The sequence below is a fragment of the Pygocentrus nattereri genome, chromosome 5 (genome assembly GCF_015220715.1).
Source record: "Pygocentrus nattereri isolate fPygNat1 chromosome 5, fPygNat1.pri, whole genome shotgun sequence".
NCBI lineage: Eukaryota > Metazoa > Chordata > Actinopteri > Characiformes > Serrasalmidae > Pygocentrus > Pygocentrus nattereri.
In genome coordinates this window covers 42,936,969-42,951,079 of record NC_051215.1, presented here as the reverse complement: position 1 = coordinate 42,951,079, position 14,111 = coordinate 42,936,969, and the positions used below count along the sequence as shown (strand labels likewise).

Here is a 14,111-nt window from a genome sequence, read left to right as displayed (position 1 = left end):
TGAAGGGTAGTGTAAGTGACTGTGACTTTTTTCCTCATTTCATAGAAAATCATGCCTCACAGAGTTAGAAATGACAGAAGCAAATGAAGCTTTTTAGATGACTTAACATCTAATTAGTGATGCATACGATTCCATTATTTGTTTGCTACATTAGCCTCATAGCTCCAGTGCAGAAATACAGACGCACACTTTGGATAAGCATCTTGGCTGATGGAGTACATCTGGAGTAAGATGAAAACTGAGGAGATATGGCTTTTCACTGAGCCGTCACTTTAAGACGGGCAATAAAAGCACCTTGGATCTTGTATGGAGAGAGAGTTCATCTTTTTTAGGTTTTTGCCCTTTGAAAGTGTCAGGAGATGAAGTCCAGTACATCCAAAAACAAACAAACAAAAAAAGATGTGCTTTTAATTATTCAGTCAATCACCAAAAGTCTCATGTGTCTGTGTTAAAAAAATGGCATGCCAAAAAGCCTTCAGAGGCACGAGAGTCCGCATGAAACCTTTCCATAAATAAATAAAACTAACGTAACAAATGACCGCGTGGCGGCACGACTTAAAAGGATTGAGGAAAGCCGGAGAAATGACAGGCCGCCGAATCCATCAGCTCGACCTTTCACAAACAATGCGCCTGGCGTTTCGTCCAGTTCCTTCTGACTCGGCTTTTCAATTAATATTGTCCCCTCGCTCGCCCACCACTTAGAGCCATAACTCATGGCTGCAGTGTTTTGCATACAGGGAGGGGAAAGTCATTTACGCTGGGCCACCCAGTCTTCTGAAGGGGATACAGGGTCATATCATAGCACTCTGACGATGCACTAGATGTGGGCAAGGGCAAGCAACCGTACAGAGATTAGTACACAAATAAGCACAATGGCACTCACACACAAAACACTCAATGACATTTACTTCCAAGAGAGTGGCAGAGAACTACAGTAGATTAAATACACTAACACTATGGTTCTGGAATTACTCCTCTCCTGCATATTTTGCTATTTTCCTGGCTCTAGCACACCTGATCCAACTAATCAGCTAATTAACAAACCCTACTTAAGTTGAACTGGCTTAAGTTGGGGACCTCCAAACACACACGTGCACCTGCATGCACACAAGCCCATACACACACACAGATTCACAAAGCCTGGCACGAATGCAGGCCGCATTATCTCCTTGTTGCGCTGCCAGTAAATCCCACAGCCAGTCAATCAAATGAGAGAATGAAATTCCTTCCCCTTCACTGATGTCATCAGGACATGTAAGAGTGACAGTGAATTGATGATGCTAGTAGGAGACACAACAGCATTCACTTCTTACTGATGCTAGCCATGTTCTCATCCTCGCTGAATGCCCACTGACTCACTGCAATTATTATCACAGTCATCATCCTCACATTTAACTTAAAGTTTGCTAGGCATGGAGACGCAAGATAGCATCAGCTACACCTGATTTATCTCCCATTCAGCAGCTATGTAGCTTCTGGACACCTATGTAGTTGCAATCCAAACCAACCATTTCAGAGTAGAAAAACAGGTTAAGTGGACCGTTTTTGTCCTCACTCAAATTCATTAATAAAAATTGAGATATAAAAAAACACATAAAACACATAAAAAAAGCTTGTTTAACGCAAACACATAAAAAAAATGTTAAACAATGTTAGCTGTATATGTTCTAGACTGTGCATATACAATATCACATTATATTGTTATTATATTATTATCGTTCTTTGCCTTGTACTTGTTTATGGGGCAAAAGGGGTGAATATATCGGTGCTTTTGCCCTGTTGCCTTATTTCTGACACTGACGCAGTGTTTAATTCCAAAGAGCTGTAACAACCTGAAGTGTTTCCTTTGAAAGTTTTAGTTTGGAATTTAACTTGTCAGGAGGGTCAATTTCCAGGAGGAGGGATGGTGTCCACAACTGTGTATGGTTCTTGTCCGATATCTAGATGTCACTCGAGTGTGTCAAAGAGTGCTTCCTCTACCCTGTGCAATCAACTCCGCCACACTTCAGACCCAGAAGCGGGAGGAGAGCAAAAAATTCCTCCTGGTCACACCATCGCTGCATCTTGCCCTGAATTTACCGTTAATAGGATTCTTTTAGAGCAGCAGATGGATGGCGAATCTGGCCGGTTTCATCTACTAAAAGAGGGCATAAATCACAGTGTGGGGAGCGGGACGAAGCTAGGGTTATCACCAGCACAGCCACCTCACCATAGCCCTGCATTAGAGCATTAGTGAAATTAATTCATCTTTCATAAGAGGTCTGTGCCGTATCGGTGATCTATGATAACAACCAATCTCTCACGACGGAGAGCACCGTGTGTGCGTGTGTGTATATGTGTTTGACCGTGTGTGTGTGTGCAAGCATGAGGGAGAGTCCCCTGTCCCAGCTAGACTACACAAATCTGCTGGTTTTAAATGGGATAACATTATCTGGAGTGCTGCTCTTGAGAGCATCATCTGAGATTCATAACCCAGCTGTGGAACGCACATAAATCAATGCACAAACTTTGTTTTCTCTGTCTTTTTTTCCTCTCCCTCGTTCTCCAGTCAACCTTGCTGTTTTTGTTTTGCTTGCGTTCTGTGTAATTATTGTGAATGGTGTAGTGCCTGAATCATTGTAATTGCTTTTAGATCATGTGGAAATGTCACATTTGGAGGCGGGGGATACAGAGGGAAGGTGTGTGTGTCAGTGTGTGTGTGTGTGTGTATGTGAGTGTGAAGGATGAGGAAATTGGGAGAAAGGCCCGTGAAAGGCCAGCTCTGTCTGCTTTTGCATATATTTGCGGGTCCGGGCCACCCGAGCGTGGGTAACTGATGAGCTCTGAGAATCAGGCTGACACATGAGCTGCCTCGCTCTTTATTACTGTATCAGCCTCACACACGCTGACACTACTATAGAGGGCAACATACACACACACACACACACACACACACACACACACACACACACACACAGACAGACACACACACAGACATACAGTAGGTAAAGTTACAGAAATGCCCTACACATGAAGCTGTCCAACACTGTCATAACAGACACATCATCTGACACACCAGCTAATTAACTTTTAATTTCACTACAAATAAATATACATAGCTACACATAGCTACAGGCTATAATATGGTTTGCTGACATTTGCTTGAGGAGCATTCACACAAATTTAGCTTCTCTGCTCAATGAAACATTATTACATTTAAAAAGTAACTTTTAATTGTAATAATTTAGTTAGCTTTAACAATATATGGTGAAGTCCCAAGAGGTTGCACTGAAAATCTATTTGTTTGTTTGTTTGGTTTTTTTAAGAAAAAACTGTTTTAGGAGATTGAATTTAAAACAAAGAACAGTTAGGACACGCAAGCTTCAGAACAGCTTCTGTCACTAAAGAGGGACCTACCAAATATGAACAATTCATGTTACTGTTCAAAGTTTTTACTTTTCATTCAAATTGTTATACTGATAATGTTACTTACAATAAAAAAATGTATTAAACTGTACAGGAATGCAAATCAGAAGCATTTTTACCAGCGGACTTTTGGATCCCACTGTAAATGTATGGATTTTTAAAAAAAAACAATTTAAATGGTTATTTATAACTATATAGTGGCTAACAGAGGTATAGAAATGTCACTCAATTCAAGCACCATACTGGTAGCAATTCTGCACAGCTTGCAGAATAAGACCAAAACTAATTTGTTTAAATATAAATTCCCTGTATTAAGCAATCCAAATTCAGAATGTGTTTTGTCTCGCTGGTGATTAATATATATCCGGGTATAGTACCTGCTTTATTTACATAATACATGTTTTTCAAACATTCCATGATACAATATAATTCATGTATGTTTGTGCTTACATATGATTGATGCTGCGTGCACCACACACAAAACATTCAATACATTGTCACTGGGTATGTGACCATAACTATCAACTACTTCAAATGTTCTAACAGGCTTTGTAGCAGTCTCATTAAACTGATTTCAGGACTGGTCTCTTCCACTTGAAGGCATTTTTATGGCTGCCATCTTTGGCACTATGGTCATATTTAATTCAAATTATGGAGCTGACCCTTTCTCTGACAGAGAATTGAATGCTAGTTCAATTCTACTCCAGAATTTAGGGCATAATTAGTAGGCATTCATCACACAAATGCTAAGGAGATCACAGCTAACAGTTTTATAGCATAAATGTCTAAACCTTTATTTATACACTGTCTAAACAGTAACAGTAACAATAAACACACCTCAGGGAAGTAGTCTTGAGGAAACTTCTCTTTCTCGAGCATGGATGTACTCTCTAAAGTGTCCGAATAAATCTCCTTGCCAGCCACCTTCTTGAATTTCTTGGCTGCACAAAATAAACAAGACAGCAAAATAAAAGAGAGTAAACTGTCACAGGACATTAACTGGTGAGAAATTAGCTAGAAGCATGCAGAAATCCTTAATTTCATTTCATTGGAATTTCATTCCAGCAAGAGTGTCTGAGCCTTTTTCAGGCAACTGCTCCACCTACTGGTTATTTTAAAAAAAGCCTGATGTCCTAACCTCAGACATGGCTTTGCTCACTGATTTTTCCAACACTTGGCTGCTTTAGACCTCTGAGCTATCAACAATCCTAAACAGTTGGTCTCATATATATTGATTGTGAAAACAAATGTTTGGAATAAACTGAGAAGGCCAGAAAACTTAACCCCTCTATCTGAATACTTGCTATTCGAGAATGAATTCATTCATAATCATGGGTTTTATAATCACATATTTTAATGTACTGAAGTACTTTAAATGTGGACAAACAGGGAATCTGAAGCCAATGTATATATATTTTTTTATTTTTTGTAAATGAAAAATGATTGTTTTTAAACACACAAGGTCTATTGGAAAAGTAGGCCTATCCCAGGTGACTCCTCATGAAGGCAGCAGAATGAGTGCCACAAGAGTGCAAAGCTGCCTCATGTACAGCAGAGGATTTTATGTCATTTAAATACGGCATCGAAACTTTAATAAACTCTATTCACATGAAACGGTTCAATTTTGGCATTGATATAATTATGCTTTCCTCGTTCTCAACTTCGTATAAGAAGCATTGGCTTTAACTGCTACTTCGGATACAGGGAGTGGGAACAAGTCATTGACTCAACAGCACAAACCAGGGGAACAGTTAAAGTTAGCAAGGCTGCTATTTTTTTCAAAGTTGAAAATATAGAGACACAGTAGAGGCTGAAACTCAATGCAGAGCTGGTTCGGTTCTATCTTTACAGTCTCTTTTGCTTATGAATCATTTTGTGTATTACACTAGACTAAGCCCTTTTTAGCGAGGGGAGATTACTATTTAGACTTTGAAGTGAGCATTAGGAAATGGTTACAATATTTATGGACAATTATCAATAATAAAAAAAAATATGAAACCAGTGTCTTTTAGATTGAATATAAGGTGCAAAAATCAGTGATACTTATTATACAATAACTTTCTTCAAAGCAAAATGACTTAAAGCTAGTCTCAAAATTCGCATTGTTTACATTTGTTTATTTATAGTGCTTCATTTCAGTTAAATGCAGTATTTATGAATAATAAAGAGGGATTCATATGAAGAATGGAAATTTGTTTTTAAACACTCTGCTCACTTTATAATTCCATGTTTGTTATTTCATAGTTTTGATGTTCTCACTATTACTCTAAAATATGGAAAGCTGTAAAAATATAATGTTAGGTATGTTCAAACTTCTGGGTGGAACTGTACTCGTCATTCTACACTGCAACTGCCAAACTAAACCTTTGTGAAAGGCTGTTTTAAAGAATTCAGTAATGATGCCATCATGTCTGAGACAGGCTGTGATTTTATAGGCCAGTTTTATTATTGGGAATGGTTGAAGAAAGCAGCGCGTGAGGGTCCTCTATCCACTGCTGCCCCCTCTCACCTGTCCTTCATGTGGGTGACAGCAGCTAATGCTGACACTCATGTAATAGGAGCAGCTTTAATTAGTGTGACCACAGGGACCCGCGACCTTTGACCCTTGCCGCTGATGAGGTCACCACTAACTGTCCAATACTTGAGCACACCATTACCACAGCTTGAAATCTCATGAATTAAATTCTAATATTAATAAGCATTGCTATTCCCTATTACTAACTCAATCTCTCTGGATTGCTTTTCTCCCCAGCCTCAGCGTATCATGCTATTTTAATGGAACCAGTAAGAGTGATTGAGATGCCTCATTATCAGCAGACTTGGACTAGTATGGGAAATGAAGAGACTTACCTTTGAAATCAAACTGGTGGATGTTTTTCAAGGATTCGTGTACAAAGTAGCAACTTCCTAGTGCCTGTGCAAAGAAAGAAAAGGAGAAAGATTAGAGGAAAATGCTTAAGACGCATGTTTACAGTCACATGAGCAGCTCTACAACTTCCACAAGCACAATACAACGGGGACAATGCAAAATGCATTCGTTTTGGTTACAGAATGACACATTCTTTAGAACTCTTTTGAAGGAGAATGACTGGAAGTGATACAGCCAGCATTTCCCATCTCAAAACATTTCCTCTATGTATAGAGCTCCACAAAAGCCTCAAAATCCACTTCTCCCATGTGAATGGAGAAAACAGGCTGTGATCAAAACTCCGGGCACCATGTGACCCTGAACACAGACAGACACAAGGCTCTCCTTTTCTTATGTAACGAGTTCACCACACTCAAATATGACATGTAAATTATAGATGGACCCGATTCTGTCAAAGTAATCTGAGCCTTTCACAGCAGGCACAGTCAGACGGAGTTTAGCATGACCAAAGATTTACTTCAATAGGATTATATTCTTAATTTTACTGAACAATCAGACAGTTTCCCAGTCTGTAGACACCCCAAACAAACTCAGCCAGAAAGAGGATGGATGGGGAGAAAAAAAAACCCTTAGGCTGAGGGATTTGATCCGGTTCACAGTTCACTAGCTGCTTTTGGAAGAGCTTTCTCCCCTCACGCTCTCCAGGCAGCAGATAAAGCCAGGGGAGCTGACTTCTTTGCTCTGAGGCCTCAACACGAAAGGGTCCATTCTGTCAATTGTCCAGTAAACCTCTAGAACTTCCACGGTTCCACAATAAGCAGGGGGTCACTACAAGAGGACCCCTGCAGAAGGGGAAGGGTGAGAGCATGAGACGAGCACAGAGCGTACAGCTGAACAGCTGATAATGGCAGACTTTGAACCATTGACACAGAGCGATAGAGGGATAGAGAGAGACAGGCAGTAGTAGAGCTAAAGCCCAGTGAGATGTGTGTGAACTTTCCAGAGCAGGTGAGGAGAGGGGAGACAAGGAGGCAGACAAGGCTCTGGGGAGCTGGCAAGAGGGAAGCCACTGAGGCTGGCACCCAGAGAGACCAGCCATGGTCAGCCCTTTGCATTATTTATGAGCGTAGCACATCTAGAAATTACACATTTGCTGATTTGTCAAAAACACAAACATGAGGTCCTGTCCATCTCCTTGATACATCAGCCTATCCCATGGAAAACAACTGTCATCAAATAATTGATGAGAACAGACACCTTGTGACCTAAAGCATAGAGTAGATTCTCTCTCCTCTGTCTGATATTAGTGTGAGAGAGAGCTCAAAATAAGTGAAATAAGCGAGAGAGTGTGTGTGAGAGAGAGAGAGAGAGAGAGAGAGAGAGAGAGAGAGAGAGAGAGAGAGAGAGAGACAGACAGACAGACAGAGAGAGAGAGAGAGAGAGAGACAGAGACAGAGACAGACAGACAGAGAGAGAGAGACAGAGACAGAGAGAGAGAGAGAGACAGAGAGAGAGAGAGAGAGAGAGACAGAGAGAGAAGAACAAAGGAAAAGAGAGCAAGAGCAACAGAGTGCAAGAGTGTGAGACAGAGACAGCGCACAAGAGACTGCACAGGAGAGACAAACAGAGAGGACAAAAGAGAGAGAGACAGAGACAGAGAGAGAGACAGAGAGAGAGAGAGAGAGAGAGAGAGAGAGAGAGACAGACAGACAGACAGAGAGAGAGAGAGAGAGAGAGACAGAGACAGAGACAGACAGACAGAGAGAGAGAGACAGAGACAGAGAGAGAGAGAGAGAGAGAGAGACAGAGAGAGAGAGAGAGAGAGAGAGACAGAGAGAGAGAGAGAGAGAGAGAGAGAGAGAGAGGGGGGGAGAGAGAGAGAGAGAGAGAGAGAGAGAGAGAGACAGAGAGACAGAGACAGACAGACAGACAGACAGACAGAGAGAGAGAGAGAGAGAGAGAGAGAGAGAGAGACACAGAGAGAGACAGAGAGAGAGAGAAAATCAGTGGAGGACCTGGATTTTTTTTTCTGCTTCAACTTGCCATTACAGCCAAAAGTTGTAAATAATCTTTTGCGTCTGTATATAAAAATATACAGAAGCATAACGTAAACTTATTCAGTTGATTTATCAGCCGTTAACAAAAATGTATGACCCCCCAGAAATATGTTCCTTCTGAAGTGTTGTGTCTTTGACCTAACCTGACTGAACCTCTTTTTGGTGGAGGTGAAACCTACAAATTGAAGATGGAGTGATGGCAGAGGATGATGAGAAATCTTAGATGCAACCTTTACCGTGCTCTCCAACTGATTCTGCTCCCAACAGGTTAGACTGCCATACCATGAAATACAGAAAGTGAGCATACTCTCCATAGCTGACTTGTAAAAAGGAACCAGGACATTCTTTTTCCAGACACACTCTAAATTCTTTAAAGTGCAAAAAGAGAGAGAGAGAGAGAGAGAAGGAAGGTAAACTACTGCTTTACGTCAACAGATGCCCATCAGAGCTTTTATTTAGCAATATTAAGGGTAATAAGAAGAAATCTTTAGTGCCGTTTCTTATCATTTCTTATCTAAGTGTTATTCAGTATGTCCTTGAGCCACATTACCAGGTAAATCAGCAACAGCTGTAGTCTTGTAGAGGCAGACCACAGCTTGAGAGCACTGCCAGGTACTCTTTGTTCTACTGTCATAGAAAGCTATAACCGCATAACCTCTCTGAGAGCAATCGCCACAAATGGCACTGTCATGATTACTTTGAGCAAATTCCAATTAATTACCTCTCAAATAAATGGTAAACAATTGCACCCAAGCAGCAGCCTTAGCCATCATAAAAATTCTATACGAGAGCTCTAATAAATATTTAACGTCAGAGTTCAAACTAGCTGCCTCGTTTTCCCCCCTCACCCGTCTCCTCCTCCTGAGCTGGGGCACTCTTCATGAAGAACCTATTATATTAGCGGCCCGCAATTAATCCATTTGTCTTGAGGCATGACAGCTTCAAAATATTAATTGGAGCCAAAGCGCGCTGACAGGAAGTGCTTATCTTTTACCCACTGCTTCACAATGGGCCATGTCAAGCGTATGTTTGTCACGTCCCACGTTATTGATTACCTGCCAGATTCACTTGAAATAATTAAAAGTATATTTTACATATTTATAAACCAGACTGTCACTGGCACTACTTAATTCTCCATTAGTAAAATGCACTCTATTAAGTGCGCCAGGCGGGCCAAGGGAAGGGAAGGGAAGTGAGTAATCGCAGTAATTGTAGACAGAAAGACAATAACTAGGCCATAAAAGGCAGGTTTTACAGCTGGCCCTAGAAGGCTCTCTCTCTCTCTCGGACACAGGTGAAATGCGCAGCACAGACAAGCAGGAGATGAAGCACAGCACAGGGTCATGCCTACATTAGACCAGTTAAACAGAATTTTCTTAAAGAAACAAACTACAGGACAGACACACACACACACACACACACACACACACACACACACACACACACACACACACACACACACACACAGTAACACAGGGCCATCCCGTCAACTACATGTCCAGTCATAGCATTCTTGGCTGACTTTTTGTTTTGTTTAAAACTGCAGATTCTAGTTAAACTTGTAGATATTTCTGAAAATCAATCATCTTTGGATCACACAAAAGGTCTGAATCAGGAAATCTTTACATCTCATAGTTAATGAGTTTGGATTATTTAAAATGTGTCCCCAGTGAGTCTGTATTTAAGTTGAAGTATTGTTCTATTTTACTGCCTTGTTAATGTGCATCAATCATGCAACTCACTAAGTTTAAAAAAATGCAAATTGAATGTAACTTGGGGAAAATAAATGAAAATACTTGAGAGAAAATAGTTGAAAATATCAAGACAGAAACACAACAAAAACCTGTGACCCTGAGGGAGAAGCAGCTTAGAAAGTGTGTGTGAGTGTGTGTGTGTGTGTGTGTGTGTGTGTGTGTGTGTGTGTGTATGTGTGTGTGTGTGTGTGTGTGTGTGTGTGTGTGTGTGTGTGTGTGTACAACAACTTCCATGTAAGGTCTGAATTACTTGTGAGTTACAAATGGGTTTTTTTTTTGACAACTATGAGAATTCAAAGACAGTCCTACACTCTCACACCACAGTGGAATTCCATGAATTTTCCATGACATACAATGACATTTCCATGCCAAATATTTAGCACAGTGCTGGGCAATAAATTATCTATACAACTGCACCATGATACTGATATACCATTCCCTGTTTTAGTGATATATTGATAAGAACCATTTAACTTCACTCACGGTATGCAGTCTTTACTTGTTTACATGTAACTTATTTGCTTAAAATCCATAAAAATAAGGAAACTCAAGAAGCATGAGTTTATTAACTTCATTAATTTTGAACTTTAATATCACCAGATGCTGAGTCTGATACTGTGATGTTTGAAAATACCAAGATTTTATCACCATTTTATCAGTAACCAGCCAGCACTAATTTAATACACAGATCACTGTTCCAAGAGAAAAAAAAGATTACATTATCTAAATATTAAATTAATATTTAAACCCTAGGTAGTAGATCAAAATCCAGTTTAAATGGAATGACTAAGTGAAACTGAAATCTATTTATTAGGCTACTGAAGTTTATCAGTGATTTGAGTCCTTCCAACATCCGGAATGTCAGTGACTTGTGATGCAATTGTACAGTATTTATGGGAGAGTTCATTTATGGAGAGTTCAAAACTTTGACTACCCAGAGCACAACAAAGACCACATCAAATCAAATCCATGAGAGTATTTCAGCAGTTAGCTGCAGCATGTGATGTCTGTTTAGCCACTGCAGTGCGGACCGAGCGCTGTGATTCAGAGTGAAGAAGCTCGCCGTGTGAGAAACAGCAGCAGTGTGTTTTTCCTCTTACATTTCGCTTCTTAATTTATCTTCTCTAGTGTTTGAATATCAAAACATCTGCCACCATACACGCCGTGAATGTTATATCTTAGCTAGCCGAGATTCATACTAACAACATTAGTAAAGATAGTTCACTGGCAGATTCATTTTCTGTGTTTTTAAATGGATCTTTGCCTGGTGATGTGGTTCTTCAGATTGATGGACAAAGTGTTATATATGATTCTACATAGTACAGAAATGGTTCTGTCTTAACATCAACTATGGTTCTTCTATTGTTACAAAATTGCCATCTTACCAATAGCAGAACCCTTTTCAGTGCTACATAGAACCATTTTCAAAAAGGTTCTACATAGAACACATTGTCCATCAATCTGAAGAACTACTTCACAAAGTACCACTTAAGTGTTCAGGGTTCTATATAAAACCTTATGTTTACTAGAAGCCCTTGAAGAACCATCTTTAAGAGTGTACTGTAATCATTAACTGCATTCATTGTCTGAATTGTCCAGAGTTTTGGACAGCACGGCTGTTGGGCTTCAACTGTGTGCTACAGGCAGAGCTCTCACAGAAGTGAGCTACACATACTGAAGAAAAAGAGGCTGAAATCTTGTGACCTTCAATGGATTTTCTGCATTCAATTTGAAAAATGAGCCATAAAGCAAACATAAATGTAGTCATTTTTCCACAGTGCTCAGAAATCTAGATTCTGCAGGGTGCTGTCGGCAGTTCCCTGAAAGCAGACACACACTTTGCTTCGACACTTTTGGGTCAGGAGCTCAAAGAAGAGGTCAAGCTGTTAGCAGTGTAGGACAGCATCCGTAGCTACTTCAATGTGGAGTGTTATTTAAAGCGTGTAAATGGAAGATGGAAGAAATGCATAGCAGGCTTATGCAGAACACACATACAGCTCAGATTAAAACAACACGGCAACGAAATGGCTCTTTTGAATCCTCAAGTCATAACTACCTAAATGATAAGTGAGTGGGAGATGGAATGAGCTCAGGATAAAAAAGATAAAAGATAAAGTAAAATAAAGTTCCATGACAAAGAGTTATTAGTGTTAATAATCAGGAAGCACGGTTAATAAATTTCAATTCTACTTTGGTTCTGCACAAAAGTCAGAGACGACTCTCCAAGCAAAACAGCCATTAAGTAGAAGTTTATTTTTCAGCACCATGAATAGAACAGGAAACACTAATAAGACAAAATACACAAAAGCATCCAACACTAAGTATAATATAAAATCTAACAGTACTGAACTGACATCCAAAGGTGTCACTGACGCTAAACAGTAACACTGTCCCTAACACCAGCAATGACCCAGACAAACCTTATCTGCCTTTGTCATGTGCGTCTGAAATGGCTAAAAGAGATATTTCTGAAGATGGATGGATGGATAGATAAATACAAGACAATCCACTTCTTACAGGAAGGAGAAAGTCAAAGGAAAATCTGTAGAAAAAAAACATGAGTTTCCAAAACTGGAGTTATAAAAAGAAAAATGTAAGAGATTGAGCAAATGTGCCTCCTAACAACTGTGCAAGATCTGGTAGACAACCAAATCTGTCGCCATCAAATAAATAGTCCTTTAAAGCTCTCATCTTTGAGAGACTGTAAAAAGAATCAAGCTCAATCCTTATTTCAGATCCTAAAAAAATCCACAGGCGTTTCTATTCATCCCTTCACTGTAAGAAAACAACAACATTATGGGTCTGAAAGGATGTGTAGCTGTCAAGAAGTTGTTACAGGGAAAAGGAAGCTGACACAGAAGCTGCCAGAGTTCTCAGAACAATGGACTGACAACCCCAGAACCCATACCTCGACAGCACTGAAGGTGTCTTGGATTATGAGATGCAAAAAAGCTAACCAGCTTGTAAAACTGAACTGTGGACAAATATGCCTGCAGATTTAAATAAAAAAACTTAAAGAAAGACTCTTGAAAAGAATATAAACTGTAATAAAGGATGTAGTAGTAAAGGATGGACACGCAATTTAACATAAAATTAATTAATATTGAAAATATTAACAATACTGACACATCGCTGAGCATAATATTGAAAACAACTGTTCTGGCTAAAAATGTAATAAATGAAGGCTGGTCTCTGACTCTGGGGTCCTATAGTTTGGGAAAAATAACAGACTATGAGCACAACCTGCAGCCACATTGAGGACCATGCATAGTGCCATCTCACGTTCATACATCTGACCTTGAGAGCAAAAGTAGCGTTATGCTGTTACCATATGTTCTTCTAGTCTCGTGCCTCCATCTAGCAACTGTCTGCTGCAACTGACAAAGGAAGCATACCAATAACATGCTAGTCTACAACTAGTTTTAATAGGTGGAGAGCATTACATAAATACATAAATTTTAGTAAACTTAACAAAATATGTGACCATATTTGACCCATATTTGCATGATCTTCAATTTTTCCATATTTTTACATGGGGGATGCACCTGTAACTGCGACAGAATTCTTGTAACACTTCCGAAAGCTACCGTGTGCACAGACATACAACCTGTAAATGTTGTACCTGTTACCAGGATTCAATTATGAAGCCAAACTTATAAAACGAGTCTTCTAGTAACCTAAAAAGACCACGCATAACTAGGTTAGATGGCTAGAGACATTTAGTGACCATATTAATCAAATGTTCCACCACAACACGAGCACAAGTTGCAGAAACGTGTTTGACCTGGAGTGTTGTGGTGTAAACAGTCTCCCACACAGACAACAGTCCCTTCAGGTTGTGATGGATCAGCGCTGCATCTAGCCTGTTTGCAAATAAGAGGCAGTGACAGAGGAACTTTAAATGAGAGTTTTCTCTGTGTATCCAGTCAAGCCCTCCTGCAGCAGATGAATAATAGACAGCATGGCTCAATACTCTGAATACTCAATCAATGAGTGAGGGCTGTTTGGCAAACACATATGGCTAAG

At 39.8% G+C, this 14,111-nt stretch overlaps 1 protein-coding gene across 1 annotated transcript in view; it reads right to left on the bottom strand.

Annotated features, from left to right (window-relative positions):
• LOC108426855 (inositol polyphosphate-5-phosphatase A) overlaps positions 1-14,111 on the bottom strand; it is a 171,617-nt gene that overhangs the window by 66,433 nt on the left and 91,073 nt on the right. The window contains exons 5-6 of the mRNA XM_017696653.2: positions 6,256-6,319; positions 4,243-4,346 (exon numbers count right to left, since the gene is read on the bottom strand). Coding sequence (XP_017552142.2) covers positions 4,243-4,346; positions 6,256-6,319 — 168 coding nt within the window. The remainder of the gene's footprint in view (positions 1-4,242; positions 4,347-6,255; positions 6,320-14,111) is intronic.